This window comes from Myzus persicae, unplaced genomic scaffold, assembly GCF_001856785.1.
Source record: "Myzus persicae strain clone G006 unplaced genomic scaffold, MPER_G0061.0, whole genome shotgun sequence".
Taxonomy (NCBI): domain Eukaryota; kingdom Metazoa; phylum Arthropoda; class Insecta; order Hemiptera; family Aphididae; genus Myzus; species Myzus persicae.
This window is the reverse complement of record NW_019103334.1, coordinates 200,943-218,218: the sequence shown is the minus strand read 5'-3', so window position 1 is coordinate 218,218 and position 17,276 is coordinate 200,943. Positions and strand designations below refer to the sequence as shown.

The following is a 17,276-nucleotide window of genomic DNA, read 5'->3' as shown; positions in this document are numbered from 1 at the left end:
TAATGGTAGAGTGAAAAGCAATACCTATAGGTAACTTCTTTCTTATAAGAACAATGTCAAAATTATTTATTCATCCCAAAATAAACAGCTTTTCGGAATTTTTGGAGTAATTTCTATGTATTTTAGTAACCAAATATAATTAATTTAGAAAATAGCCAAAACAGAGGACTTCATTTTCCCAAAAATTTTATATTAAGAATATTATTGCTTTTGCCTTTGTGCCAGGGCAGAATATAAGTAGTATCATTATAGAAACAATATAAATTTAGTAGGTAATTTTACTGTTTAAGTAAAACACCTTTTATTAAACTATAGACAATCGTAGGTATGTATGTGGTGTAAATTTCGTTTAATTTCGTTTAACTTAGTGTTTATTTTTTGGTTGAAAAAAATACTATATTATCCCTTATTAAACAGTTAATAATAATTTTTAATCTTTAATTTTATATTAAATCATAACTATTATCTCTATCTCCATGACAACAGTAATAACTGTTGTATGTGTTACGTAATATTTAAAACTATACTATGTAATTATAAATTCAACAGGTACCAAATAAAATAATTATAAAGGTACAACATCTAAGCTTCTTTACAGCTGATAATCATCGCAGTAACCGCTTTCAAATTAATAATTATGACCCGTTATTTCAACGACCTGCCCACGTGCGAAGAATGATCGTTTACTTTTGCAATAAAACTGCAATGACCACCTCACGATTATGTAATAACGTAATAAATAATAATATGGGCCATGCGGTCTATGGTGCAGTTTAAAACTTACTATAGAATATGGGTTAGCGCCTTGGTGACAACTTCGTCAAATTTTGTGTTCGGAGCAGGCATGCTTATTAAAATTTTTTAATTTCTTCGAAACTTCACCTCGGGGTCTTCTACGGTTGTATTTTATTCAAAACCACAGTATATTATATAATAATTGTCTAGGAATAAATTATGTGGGTCTTATAGCAGACAAATTTAAATATATTGTATAGAAAATAGAAATTATAATGTGAATAATAGGTATAGGTATGATAATATAAACATATTAATATAATTCTAAGTTAAAAAAAATATTTCTATTAGTCTGAGAAATTATAATAATTAATTTGGTAAATGGTCAGTAGGTATTTAAAAACTTGTCTTCGGCATATAGGTATGCAGCCATGCCGCGGGAAGGTGTGTATTATGTTATAACATGTTTTTAATATTTTGAATTTTCTACATAGTACTTATGGCTGTTATATTATTATTATAAATTATAATCCTTTTTTTTGTAAAATATATAGTATACTTGGTCAAAAGCGAAATTGGAGTAGATAATAATTAGTATTTGAACATGAATATAATATTGTAGAAACTGCAATTATTATTGAAAAAGGAAGGGATCAGCGAGAATAATATTATCGTATAGGTTAAATTGTATTATATTATACAGAGAAACGCCACGGGGACCGGGATTATTCAAATAATAATATTACGTTTGTGTTATTATCCTATCAATCAAGCATTAATTTTAAGTACGCGTATTACACGCATAGATACCTTCAAATCCTAATTGCCCGTGTAAAACTGGCAACTGCCTATTTAAATTTTAGAATAGGACAGTCGACGTATGGTTTACACAGATTATTGTTAACCAGTTACTGTGTTCTAGAAATTAACTTGAACAATTTTAATAGCTATTAAAATGTCGATGTTACACATAATATCTACATAGTCTATACGCATCTTTTTATAACGCGCAGGTACAATGTAATGCGCTCAATTAAAAAAAGAAAAAATACCGAAAATAACACTATAGCTTCAAATCACGAGCCTTCCGGGAATGGTTTCGAGCTTTCGAACTATAATAACTGTTTGGGACAGCTATTCGTTATAATGTAATGTAATCATTTGTATGCACATTAATTAATACATTATAGCCTATAGGTATATACATTTATATCCAAAAATATTATATGCTTGACAGTGATGTTTTTTTTCTATTAACGCGTTTTTTCCATACGTATTTTTTTGGCGAGATGCGTTCAAATATCATTTGAAGCCATCAAGGCCTGGTTTTATTTTGACGGCAAATTGATTTCATGGTCTTAAAATAATGGCCGACGAGCGCACAATAATCAAACGAATCGGCTAATTCAATAGAATGCATGATGCGTTCGAAATGGTTTTTTCTAAAATCAAAGCGCAGACTCGTGTCAACGTTTCTTTATGTAATAATTATAACAAAATAGATCAATGTTCCCTGTCCAGCAGTATTCACTATATTATTATTTGTGTAACTCATAGACAGCTATTTCCTATTTAGGTACACTATAATTCATAAGATAGTCAAAATATTATTATATCATATAATATTCGACACATTCATATTTAATATACTCAATAGCCAAATACGTTGTACTATTTGATTTTTAATTTTCTTATAGTAAACTTTGGGTCTCTGTCTGCCTCTGCTCGGTTTGCTAATCAACCCCCTGGGGGTCAAGACATCTATCGGTCCACACCGATCCATCTTTACATCTTAAAATTTCATATCTGTAATTTAAATATATGGATTATATAATATACAAAACATTTTAAAATAATAGAGAGCTCTAGTTATTTAATAAATAATAATTATAATTATGTAGAAAAAAAAATATGTAGCTACAAAATACAAGCATTTTTATATATTAGAGGTTCACCAATATTACATTCAATTTTGAATAGGTGTCATTTTATATGACATTATATCATTTTCATTTACATTAAATTCGTACAATTTTTAAATTTAGTATTTACACTTTAAAAAAATTCTAACTGTTAAGTACCTATATATGAGTACTATTACTATAACTAATTTGCCGTATTTACTATATTATAGTACCTACTGCTTAAAATTGAAGATCAATATATAATCAACAATCATGTAATATTGAAGCTTATTTTACTCAATTAAATGCTTAAAACTATGCGGAAATGTTATAACAAAGCTGTTGTGTATCCACGATCCGTAACATACCTAATACCTACACAGTATAGAAATCAAGAAATCGAGTCGACTGCAGAATTTGAAACCGTCGACAAGCTTAGATCAATATTAAAATAAGTATACACTATACGTCTATACATACCTATATATTTTTTAAACTTATGATGAAATTAGCCGTCTCATTACATTATAATATTATTTTGATTTATAGTCTTCATTATTAACATTAATTGCTAATTAGGTATGTCGTGATGCTGTACCTACGTAATTCAATACGTTCATGGAGGAATATAAAATTTCACGAACGGCATAGTATAAATTATTACCTGCACTTTTTTTGTAAAAGCTATTATAGGATAATTAAATATCTATAAAGACAAGTTATATACTAATACTATTATATCGTTACAAGTGGCAATTAGTAACTATAACCTATATTTTATTGATTGAAAGGTACTTATATAGAATTCACAGGAATAAAGTTTTTTGTACTATAATAAATACCTGCTGAATAAATTAAATTACTTTTCAATGGACATCAACAAGTTTTTTATTGTTTTAATTACACTCAATAATAATAACGTTTTATATTTATTGTTTTTGAACGATGTGTATTGTCCTTTCACTTTTCAATATCAATTATTGCACTGTGCTATTTTGGTGCGAGTAATACACCAATAGCCAATAGCAATATACTATATAACGGAAATCTAAAGAATTTGTAATAAAAATGTTAAAATACGGAATACTTTCTTAGGTATACCTACCTAAATCTTATATGTATAATATACTGATCGGCATTATAAATAGGTACTATATCACACACTAAAATGTACTTATATAATACTCCTGATGTACTTACCTATCATTTGGGACAGGAGCGGCTTCAGAGATATGGCTGGGGGGAGGGGGCTACGTCATAATTTTTAGAAAACTTTCGATATTAAAATTTTTTTTTTATTTGGTTTTTAAAAATAAACGTTTTTTTAGAAATGATTACAGCTTGGAAGGGGGTAGCCAGGTCGCCAAGAAGGTGTATTTTAACACCCTTATTTTTTTCATGTCTTAATAGTTATTGGCTTGCCATACAAAGATGTCGATGACCTATACACAAAGGACATAAAAGTTAAAATATATAATAAAATCCATATAATGCATATAAATATTTAATATATATTTATGCGGAATCGCGGAAGTAATATAAAATTTATTGTTGATTATAAATGTATAGGTAATAGGTTATAGGTATATTATTGGATACACTATTGCAGGTATGCACGACTAAAGTAAAAAGTTATTTCCAACTTCTAACTTCTAACTTGTACTAAAATATTAAATTTATAAGTTTATAACCTTTCAACACCATACATAAGCAATATATAAATAAAATGCATAAGTATTTACTACGATGAAGAAATTGTGACTCAACGATAAAATAATAATAGCAATAAATAATTTATAATAGCCATGTTATATATATATTATAAATTATTATATTATGATAGGTTTATTAATAATTGATAAATAATAATTAATATTACCTGCAGTTACACATATTATTAGGTTTAAGTGTAACCATATTTTATCGTGTTCGATTTCATTTCAATACAAACTAAGCCAAACTAGCCTACTAAACTGAGCCCTTAGAGCCATAATCGTGGATTACCTCTGTTTCTTTATTAAACGCGTGAGACCGATAGTGAAAACATTATACATTTTGGTGTATTAAACAATAACACAAGAACAGCCTAGACCTGCAAAAGAAACAAGGGTGGTTTAGAGTGTAAATATATTTTTTGACTAGCAGTTTTTAAAATTTCAAATGTAATTTGTTCATTTCGGGGGTCTAAATCCTAGCCCCTCTGGCTATAGTCTTGAGAATACTTTGATAACAGCTATAGTGAAACACACATCTACTACTATATATCACCATGGTTTATTTTACATAAATTACATTTTGTATATATTTTCAATTTTGTGTTCCTTGCTCTGTCTCTCCCAACTATACTGCCACATATGTCTTGTTCCATACCTCTCATAGCAGTTTCATAATTTTCTTGCATCAGCTATTTTCATATTATTTCATTTTCACTATTCTGCCTATTCGTCTCTCTTCTTCGGTCTTCCTCTTCCTCTTCTCTCTCGACCACCATACTCACCACTATCTTGAGTGCCTTCATTTATAAATACCTATGTGAATTATGATAATTTAACCATAATAATAATATTGACTGGATAATATAGATTGGAATCTTATTGGTTTCACAGGTGAAATTTGAAATTGGAGCTGACGCCATCGAAATATCGACTGCAGCGAGGAGGAGGAAATTCGCGAGACAGTAGAGACAACATGGTGTTGCGCCCGTGTGAGGAATACGGTAGTTACACGATGGATAACTACCCGCAAAACGCCGGTGGTGGCCATCATTTTTACGAGAGCATCAAAACCGAAATGGAAAGTTTTCGGTTGCGTGGAGCGGAAGGAGATTTTTCGGCGTCGGTGGCGGCGGTGTCCGATGCACTGCTCAGTGACGACACCAGTTCGATAGCGTCAAAGAAACGAATAGACAGCATGTTCAAGACGACCGCTTCCGTTGCGGGCGATACAAAGCGGACGTCTGGCTACCGTGCCGGTCGTCAGACCAAATCGTTGGTCGACGACACAAATCACTACGACGGCGATGCAGGCGGAGGCTATTTCGATTATGGTTATACCGCCGGCACCAATGATAGAAACAATAACGGCAATAATAACAACAACAAGAATACGGTACAGGAGAAAATCGAAAAGATGTTTGCGGAAATCAGTTCTTCGGAACTCGACACAGACGTGTCAATGGACTCTTCAGCGGTGGGGGCAGAAACAAGTAGCAACAAATTCCACGTACACTATATAGGATGCGCGGGGCTATCGGGCAAGATATCCTCGTTGGAGGGCCTTCAAAAGCCAGTCCGAGATATGTACTTCGGTTACCGGGAAAACCAACACCATTACCGCGGCGGTGGGATCCCTCACTGCGGTTATTACCGCAACGACAACTACGATGAGGCCCGGACCGACGAGCGGCGTGACTTTTCCGGGCTCTTGGAGATTTCGGCAGCCGGTCTTACCATCCGTTACAGGAACGGGGTGGGTGAAACAGAACAGCGGACCAACGCATTCCCGTCAATCGCCGTGTGGGCGGCCCTGAAATACGTGTGCCGCCGCCGGTCGCCGACGCCACAACGGAGAATCGTCGGAGAAGCCGCCACCGCCGTTGTCGGTTACGAGTACGCTTTCCTGCCACTGATCGCCGATCCAGATGGATCGGACAAGGCGCCACTGTTCCGGGACATGGACGCCGGTGATAGGGCCCGGCTGGATGCGGCCGGCGACCACTCGCCTGTCTTCGCGGTGGTTACGCGAGCGGCCGGCAAGCGGCTAGAATGTCACGGGTTTGCATGCGAGACAGAAAACGACGCGTTGCTCATGGCGGCCAACCTATACGGGGCCCTCGTAACGGCCATGTCTTCTGCCGCGGAGGCGGTAGATGTAGATGCGCCGACGGCCGGCGAGGGGGGTGGTCGACGGACCGCGCCCTCGGCCAAGCGGGTCATCCGACAGCGGAATGGGTTTACGAGCATGAGCAGCACGGCCGGTTCGAGCGTCACAGGTGGTGGAGTGAGTGAGGAGGCACCTGCCCTACCACCGCCTCGTCCGCCACGCAGAAACAAAAAGTCCACATCATCCGTCAGCGCTGTGACGTCCGCCGGCGACGACGGCGAAAGCGTTCTGTCGGAGATGACGTCTGATGTACGGGCAGACGACGGCAGCGGCGGTGACGTGTGCAGCGGAGCTAAAACGTTCCGATTAACCGTCAAACAGCCGTCGTCGCTCCAGCGGGGTGTGTGTAACAGTAGCAGCGCTGCGGGCCCGGCGGAGGCTGATATACAATCCCGCAGCACTAGGCAGCAACGTTTGGACGGTGGCGGCGACATACTCACCAAAGTAGCAATACCCAGGAGCAGAAGTTTTCTGAACTCTAACGGGTTGGCGTCCACTAAGTATTCGAGGCGGGTGGCTGGTTGCGGCATTGAGACGGCCGCGGCAGACAGGCACCGCCGCCGGAGCAATGGTAGCGGCGTCATAGGTTTCTCTGACATGTTCAACGAGTTGCGCGCTCAAGAGGGCCTGAATAACATGGACGACATATTAAATGCCATCATCAACGTGGAGGGGATGTCTTACAACGATCTGAAGCCCATTTACAAGGAGTTTCTAATGAAATTGGCTTTAACGCTTACCAAAGACGAGCTATACCAGCGTACCAAGGCGATAATGACGGAACAGAAACGTAAGCGGAACAACCGGCGCCCAGCGGTCGCTACGCAGGCGGCCGGCCGCGGGCGCCGTTTCAATGACAAGCTGCGCGATGCGTTCAGCTTGAGGGCGGCCAAGTCACGAATCGGCGCTGTGCTGTTGCCGGATTTTTGCAAGCGCAACCGGAACAGAGCGTCCCGGAAACAACAATTACTGCAGCAACATCAACAACAACAGCAACAACAACAACAACAAAGGCGACGTCGATGTTCGTGTTTGGCAATAGCAGGGTCGTCCACAGATGTCCGGCCAGCGGACCGAAAACCGGAACGTAAGTTTCAACGGCGGGTTGCTGCGGTCAAACGGTCAGCAGTCATGTCAGCGAGCAAAGGTCGCCGGCCGTCTGCCACGTCGTCGTCACCCATCTGCAGCACTTCCGACGACAGTGACTTTTTTGCGGCCGCAGCGATGAGGCAACGGCAACATCAACAGCTCCAACAACAACTGTTGAAGCAATTGCCACAGCTCTACAAAAAGACGTCCAAAAAGCGTGGCGGAGGCGGCGGTCGAGGAACAGCTACGGCGTCCGAGGCCGGTTGCCTGCACCGGGCATCCAGTGGTTACTTTAGCTGTTCTGAGTGTAGTGCGGGTGGTGTGGCTGACGATGACGGGTGCAGTTGCTGCGGCGACGGCGCGGCGGAACCTACCACGTCACTGGTGTCATGTAGTTGCGACTCTGACAGCTGCGCAGACAGCGACAAGTGTTACTGCGGCCGGCCGCGGCGCCCGCGCAACATATTCGATGAGCTCAAGAGCCGCGGGTTCGCGGCGTCCGAGTCGAGCGTGTCGAGGGCTGACTCGCCGGGCACCGCATGGAAAAAGAATGAGCTGCTCATGCTGCTGCAGAAACGACACGACAGCGGCTCCGGTATGGGTGGCGAATCTTCACCGGCGGCTACAGGTGGTGGCAGGTGCGGCATCGAACCGTCCAAGAGCATCGAGTACCTGCAGATGACGCACCGGGCCTGTTTGAGCACCGCCACCGCCACCGCTGGTGTTAATTCGACCACAGCGGCAGGTTCGTCGTCGTCACCGTCGTCGTCCTTATCCGCGGCCACCGTGTACTCGTCGTCATCCGCGGTGCACCAACGCCGACCACAACCACCGCGCGGTGCCAAGCACCACCACCGCCGTTCCGGTTCAAGCGGTTCGGACAACTTTCGCGCAATCGATTACGCATTATTCGCGGCTCCCGCCGATGCCGCTGCGGGGCTACGGAAGACACGCGGCTGCGGCGGTGGCAGGCAAAGTCACCGCCGTTCGGATGGGCCACTGGCTGCCGCGTCTGTCGCGGCGGGTAGGCGGTCGTATAGCTCCGAAGCAGTGCACATGGCAGGCTGTCGGGTGCAGTATAACGGCCACGCGCGACGGCCTGCACTGCCGCAGCAGATGAAGCCGACCTCCAGACGACATTCCGTCCACGATGGCAGCGGCGACGACGTCCTGTCAACTTTTTTCAAATCGGGAATTGAAAACTCGTTGGGCTACTATCCGTGACGACGCGCGCCGCGTTAAAGTTGCGCGGCACATTCGTTTCCGTATGGCGTGGTGGGAGGGTCGACATTTTAGAGACCTTTTCACTGCCTACTTGTAACGATCAATTTATTTTTAAAAAAAAAATGCTTCAATCAAATTTGATTCATATCAATAATAACATTCGTATAATATAACATTATAATAAATTTGGGTACTTCAGGTCATCTCGACTTATATTTTATATTTTTCGTTTTACATGCTCCGTTATATTGTTTTATTAAGACAGTGTTGTAATCTACAAGACAAATAAAAATTAATTAGGTCTGCTCACACGTCGAGCGTTACTGCTGGGTAGCTACTCCCTTCACGTTTCATCTTCAACTGCATTATTTTTTTTTTTCAGCTCATATGCTTATTGTAACTATCATACAGATCGTATATTTTCTAATGAATGTTAAAAAAAAAATAGGTATGCTCAACAAGACTTAAACCGAAAAGCATACATTATTAGATATATAAAAGCGATTTACTGCTACTATATTTACTTACTGTTTACCTACTATAATACTTTATATTGCATTACTGCAACGCAAGAAACCCGATTTTCTGTAACACGGGTTTTCACCTTAATGGGATTTATAAAATTCTGTAAAAAAAGTAAGCAAATAAACCTATAACACTTTTCTATGTTTGTTTTAATAACTATCAAGTGTAAATTAGTTTTTTGGTATCTTTATGCTTTAAACATAAAGTTTTATTAGGCAGACCTATTTTATCTTATACAGATTCAATATCATTATAATAATCATAAAGCTTATAGTTAAATTAGGGTAGTCCTAATAACAGAATAATATGTTGTACATTCAGTTTACTAGATTGAGTTTACCAGAAAATTGTATAGGCCGCCTCATAAAGAAATAAGCCACCAATCAATACATTTTAAGTCACCCTTCACTCATTTCGATATGGGTGTAGACATACATCCTTGTACTCCTCCGTGTGAGCCACTAAAGTGTAACGACAAGGTATTGATGCTTCATTATAATCCATTCATCATCTTTATTATTATTTATTATTATCATTATTTTATTTTTTAGAAGATATCTTATATTTGCTTCTCCGAACTTACGTAAACGCTTGCACGCGTTTACGAGTTAATGTAGTTTGCTCTGCAAACAGCTAAAGTTGGACATATTTTTACCTAAATAATTATTCGAATGAACATTTATTTAAATAAAAAATAATTCGAAAAATGATTGGTTTTTTTATTAGAATAACTGATTGTATTTTAAAATTAATTGAATAATTTTTTATTAGATTAATATTGCATTTAAAATGAATCCAAATCAAATTGTACTTCGATGATTATTTAAATAAAATAATGTATATGAAAAATGCCCTAATCTGTGACTGTTAAATATATATTTATCATACATAATATAAATATTATCTATAATATTGTAAGACATTAGATGTTAAAATATTATTTTTGGACAGTACACGGTGGTATAGTAAATAGGCGACAACGTATATTATTTTGATTCGATGCAATCATTGTTAAGTATTCGAGTGCAATATAATATTAAACGATATAGGTATATTATAAAGTATGTAACACACATTAAGTATACAAACATTGTTTTTAAGATAAGGATTAAAATTAATATTATATTATTTATAGTTTACAAATATAATTTTATGTATTGTTTCGCGTACCAATTTTTATCTATAATAATATACTTTTGTGTAGTATGTATTGAAATAATTTATGATTAAGTTGTGTCTTAATTAATAATTCGTAAGAAATATTTTTTTAAACGTTTAACGTTTCCATTTTATTTTAAGGTAGATATTCAGTATTTTCAGGATTTATTCTAAATTTCAACATTTTAAAGCAACAAATATTTAGTTGTTTTATGTACTGTGAAGCTGCAAGCTGATTGTGCTTTTAAATTTCGGGAAGAGTCAAGTCAAATTATAATAATGTGATTACTTTAATTCGGTATTCATTTATATTGTTTCCATTGAAAGATAACTCCTGATCAAGAATGTGCTTCTATATATACAAGGAATGATTTATTTTTTTATTAATGTAATAGGTAGTCAGCTTTTTTTTTTAAATTAATTTTTATGTTGTTGAAATGTATATAATATAAAATTAAAGTCATTTATTTACTTATGAAAATAAAATATTTTTGTGTTTTATTTTAGAACTTAAGTATATTTTGTACTTTTATATTTTGAAAAAGAATTTTTATAGATTATTGTTATATATTGGAACGAATATGAAATGCTAATTATTGAATCAGCTGTATCTATATTAATATTATTATTTATATAATTTTGACTAATTCAAAGTTTAAAATAAAAGGTAGTAGGTATGAAATTGTAAAGCATACAAATTAAATTGCTATATTATAATACTTACCTATCATAATACTGTATTGTGTTTGTCTGTTTTTATGTTTTCCCAATATGACTCATAGACATATGGTGACCGCACACTGGTAAAGCAAAATTGACTGAAGAAATGTAAGTCATATTTAGTCATTTTGCTTTAGTCATAATAAATCATTGTTGTCTCTCACTAGATAAAATATAGTTAGCCAAATCAAAGTATATCAAGTAGTCGTCAAAATGTCGTCCGACGAGGAGGAAGCTGCTATTCCTATTTTATGGTTTCTTTTAAGAGAAATTGAACAGGAAAAAAAATCTTTGGGTTCATCCTTTGAACTTGAAACGAACTGAAAATAATACAGTTAAATGTTTTATTCATGAACTTCAAAATTACGAATGTAAATTTAGGAATTTTACACGAATGAGTACCGACGCGTTTGATTATATTCTAGAAATACTTAACGATTAAATTCGAAAAACTGATACTAATTTCAGAAAAAGTATCACTCCAGAAGAGAAATTATTGGTGGCATTGAGGTAAGTTAATAACAAATTCTAATTAATTAGATATTAGATTCTGAGCGGAGCATAGCGAAATAATGTATTGATTTTACAATGATGTGCTTTAAAAAAAAAAAATTCGTTTATTTTATACAATGATTTATCATTGAATTAAATTATAACATATCCATTACAACGACATGCTTGACAACTACTGAACAGCAGAGCGGTACCCACTTGTCCAACTATTTTACATTTTCATTTTTTCGCTCCACTCAGAATTTAAAATATAGCAGGTAGTATAAAAATAATTCTTTTAGACTTGCGAATTTTGACCCTATAGGTTCTTCAACGAAACTATCGTCTTCTAAGTTATCTATATGCAATGGCGCAACTAGACCTCTAAAACGCAGGGTGCTCAATCTGTGAATGCATCACAGAGTTGTGGAGGGCAGAGCCACCCACACCCCCCTGCCCCTAAACCTACAATACTCAATAAATCAAAACTTTAAAATACATATTAACACACTTCACATAAATAAAAGAAAAGAAATGAATAATCTTCTTTTTTTTCTACAATATCAATACATATTCAATAATTGTTGAGCTATCATAGTTACACTAAAAGCTAATAATAAAAAAAAAAAAATCAATACATATTGGTACATTTTAATTTCATAATCTTGTTAATAAATAACTAAGATATCATACATTTTAAATCAGCATAATTTTTCTGGGTTTCATGCAGTATAAATAATTCTGCAACTATGTAATGTGAAATAGTTACAAAAAAGTTCATCGACGGTCATATAAATAGATAATTAAATAGATCAAACAAATGTCTATGATATACCCTGCTTTTGTTTCAAATAAAAAGTCCATTATAAATATACGTATAACAAGTTAAACACAAATCTGCAGTTAGATTTAAATACGATATTTACTCAAAAATACATAATAATAAATAAAATACAATATTTTAAAATGACCAGTAATGCTCAGTGTTATGATATAATATTGTATTTCATAATTAATTCACTCTAAATTGAATGAGTAACGTTAAATTGTATACTGCTAATATATTCATGTAACGATATCTTAATTGTATGGTTACACATAAATATATGTTAAAAAAATTAACTATTTATTTGATGCAGGACTATATAATATTATTATGCATAGTGTATCTATGCGACACAAATATTTTAGTTTTTTACAACAACAGAAAATGCTATGTATTTGCATTCAATAGCATGATACTTACATGTATTTTGTTAACTATGTATATGCAATAATAATAATGGCCAGATCCTACGGATTTCATCGGGTAAACAATGTTTAATGCAGCATTCGCTGCTGAATACAAAAGGCTTAAATGCTCAAATTGATGTACATGGAATCTTCTGAGTAGGTGTCTCGTACGTTTAGGCGTTAGACAAATAACGTAGGGTAGTTAAGAATACACATCCGGGCGGCGGATAATTGTTGTCGTCTCAACCACGTAAGACCTATGCTGTAGTATGGCCTCCCATGTGCGTGAAGTTGGCCGCCCCACCATGACCAATTTTTTTGAAAGTTATATTATAATTTTGTAAATAATTTGCAAATATTTGCAAATTGGTTTTCAGAATTTGCAAATAAATTACCCACACGGTATGAAAAATATAAGATGGGGGGCAACTTCACGCTACACCCCCTTTTGAGCTACGAATTTAAATATGCTGCTAACATTTTGCAAATAGCCGCTAACTTATTTATAATTACGTAGGTATAGTTTATAGTACAATTTAAAATTATATTATGTAATACACAATTGAAATACACTATTTACAGAATTATTTTACAGAATATATCGGGCTACAATTTAATATAAGTTTAATATAGAATAATATTGTTTCTTACCCTTATAGTCTTAATACATGGTAATATTACAATTTACAATAAACATAAATTAATAATTTATTTTTTTTAATGTATTTATTAATTCTTTTTACTCTATATTTGTAGGAACATAACATGGGTTATTGAATATTATAAGCTCATGGTCGTCAAATAAGAGCTCACATTAATTAATAACAATTTTTATTTTGTTTTGTTAATAAATAGATTATGTTTTTCAGATCTTCAAATTGTATTCATTTTAAATGTACTTTATTAATTTTTAATTATTAAAGTTAGTCAGACAGTCAAAGCGATAGCTAGTGCGCCGCAGTTTCGTAATGCGTCGCGTATTGTATCTTATCATTTAATTACCTACCGTAATGACTAATGAGGCATTAAAAACGTTTAATGGCTACGGTTTCACCAATTGTTATTCTAAACAAAAATACTGATCGGAGAAAGAAATCGATGGAAAACTCTACAAAGAGAATTCACTCGTCGACCTCCACAAACTTCCCAATTCACGAGGAGAAGAAAAGTAAATTTTTCGTGACACCAAATCGTTTCCAAGTTTTAGCAACGAAGGAATAAGACAATGTTTTAGTGCAAACAGAATCTCAGCTAGTCTCACAAACTACCAAGACCTCGCCAGAACCGAGTAAGATAAAACTTCCAACTATCGTATTAAAAAACGTTACCGATTTCATAATCCTCAAAAAATATTTAACTAGCATAGTGGGACCAGGGGGTTTCAAATGCAAATCTAATAGATCGAACATTACCGTTCGGTCGAACACACATGAAAATTGGATGGCCATTAAATTTTATCTGGTTGAAGTCGATTACGAGCACCACTCTTATCTCCCCCGTTCATCCCAACCTTCCCGTGTCGTACTACGCCACCATCACTACTCCACTCCTACCGTGGACATTATAAATTGCTTAAGTGACCTTGGTCACAAAGAAATCAGTATTTCAAATATACCACACCGTGCGAACAAAGTTCCACTATCTCTATTTAATATAAGCCTGGCTCGTAATACCAACAATCGTGAAATACTTAATATCAACAAAATATTAAACTCAATCGTCAAATTCGAATATCCAAAGAGACAACTCGGTCCTCCTCAATGTCACCACTGCCAAATTTACGGACACACACGTAACTACTGTCACCACCATCTGCGTTGCGTGAAATGCGGATAAGAACATTTTACTGAAGAATGCACAAAACAACGGGAAGAACCCGGCAAAATGTGCAAATTGCGGTGGAAACCATACTGCAAACTATAAAGGATGCCAATCCTTTAAAAAAATATTAAACCACACCAAACCTAAAGTTAAAAAAATAAATAAAGAAAATCAACCTGTTCCAACTCTTGCTAAACCACCTTCATTTCGAAGAAGTGGAAACGAAGCCCTCAGTTCAAACTCAAACTCAAAAGAAAAAACGTCATACGCCGAAATCGCAGCCAATAAATCACCACCCGATCAATCTCTACACATCATCACCAAATTCCTCGACGAACTAAAATCTATACTTAACCCCCTTCTTGCTGTTTTAACATCCCTAATTAAATAACACTCCCTGTAACTCCTACCCCATAACACACACACACACACACACACACACACACACACACACCACATATTCCCCACATCAATAACACGAATACAAAATTTAAAATTCAAATATTATATTTTATATATAATCTTAAATTAAATTGTCATTGTTACCGTTATTTAATAACTAACTTGTTGTAACATGAAATATGTTGATACATTTTAATTTTTAATAAATGAAAAAAAGAATTATTAAAGTTAGAAATCGTGGTTCATGGTTCTCGTCATTTATTACAAAACGTCAGGTCGATACATCAAAAACATTTTTCGCCACCATACTCTTTCAATCATTTGCGAACTTTTTCTCATTTTGGTGCCGGATCCTGGAGTCATATCACTATAATAGAATTATTGGTAAAAGGAAAATTGAAAAAAAAAAATTGATTTAATTAATTATTGATTCTTATTACTTTTATTTATCTTGTAACAAACGCTTAATATAAATTTAAAAATAATAAAATATAACCTTTTTGTCTTTTTGTTTAATTAAAAAAATACACATCTCTTATTGCTATAGTTGACTTTTTGTACCAATGTACATATCTTTTTTTTACTCTTTCACATATAAAATTACATGTGGTTTTATTTTTGTTGAATTAGGGGTACTTTTAATTTTTTTTGCCAAATCTTTGTGCACTTCCCATCTATTTACACGGCTTACATACGCTATATAATGATCATGTCCATAAAAAACTGCTCCGGATAATAAATATCTAAAAATTATTTAAAACAATTAATTAAATAATATATTATTTTGAAAGAATTATATACAATACCTGTTATTGTCAATTGCCAGACAACACTGCAAGTCAGCTAATGAGTACTCTTGATATTCAGTAATTTAATCTGTTTCAATAAATAAATGATTTACTAGAATTCTCGTTACATTTAAAAATCCCAAACAGTTTAGTTCTGTGCATTTAGTTTTTTACTTCACTGTATTCTTTCAAACTAAACTCCATATCATTGAGATTGCTGAATGATGATTTAAAAATTATTGTTGGACTTGGTATAGTTTTCGACGTAGCACAGTTGAAACACAGTCGTTTTTCAACGGCGGATGGCACACTTTCAAACCACGAAAATTATAAGGGTGAGTTGTACATAGCAAATAGGTACATAAGACTGCGAGTAACCTGCATTACTATTTTCTTTTTAGATGGGGTGAAATTTGTGAAGTTGAAATTTCGAAAAATTTTCCAAAATATGCAAATTAAGCACAATAACGTACAAATAAGCGATTTCCGGCAAAATGTATGAACTATGCAAAATAGGCACATTCAAATTTTAGATTTGGTATGAATTTATTTCGTACGCTGCTACATTTTACAATAAATAAAAAAGTATGCAAATGCTATAAGTCTCGATCCTTGGTCATAAGGTTTTTTCCCCAGTCACTTGCCTTTATGTGAGAGCCTTAGTTAGGTACCTAAACAGCTGTATATATTAAATTATTTATTACACTATAGTGTAGTAGTATAATATAATCACACAATTTTTTAGCAAATACTGCATACTATTACAGAATAATATTATTTGATAACATATTAATGCTGAGCCCAGAGAGAATATTATATTAACGATTAAAGTATCCATTTTTTTATTACTTCTGTAAATTTCAAAGCCTAATTTTGAATTTTTTTCATGTCTCGACACTTCTAGAGTTTTATATTAGGTTATAGTTTAACCGTTAAGAGTGTTAAGACTAAAAACAATATTCTGAGATGCCGGACAAAAAAATGGACTCGCGACAGTAGTGTATCTAAATGACCTATACGCAGAGTTCCGTGTTCTGAATTGTTTAGATTTAAACACTCCGAATAATATTATGTTTCGGAATCTGAAATAAAAAATGTATCGTGTCAATGTGTCATCCAAAGAATTCAAAAACTCGAAAACTGATAACAACATATTATATTATATCTATCATCTATGGCAAAAGCCGATCGTCGTCACTCGTATGAGACGATTCACAATTCTAATAATTTCATTGAACAAAAGAGAAATGTGTAAGGCAACAATAAACATTTGCTCGCATATTTCATTCTACTCAAGTAATTT

General features: G+C 35.0%; 1 protein-coding gene across 1 annotated transcript in view; it reads left to right on the top strand.

Moving 5' to 3' along the window:
- The window catches only part of LOC111034319, a 29,674-nt gene extending 19,266 nt beyond the window's left edge, over positions 1 to 10,408 (top strand). The window contains exon 2 of the mRNA XM_022315473.1: positions 5,246 to 10,408. Within this exon, the coding sequence (XP_022171165.1) occupies positions 5,328 to 8,834 (3,507 nt within the window). The 5' untranslated portion in view covers positions 5,246 to 5,327 and the 3' untranslated portion in view covers positions 8,835 to 10,408. The remainder of the gene's footprint in view (positions 1 to 5,245) is intronic.
- The last annotated feature ends 6,868 nt before the right edge of the window (positions 10,409 to 17,276 follow it).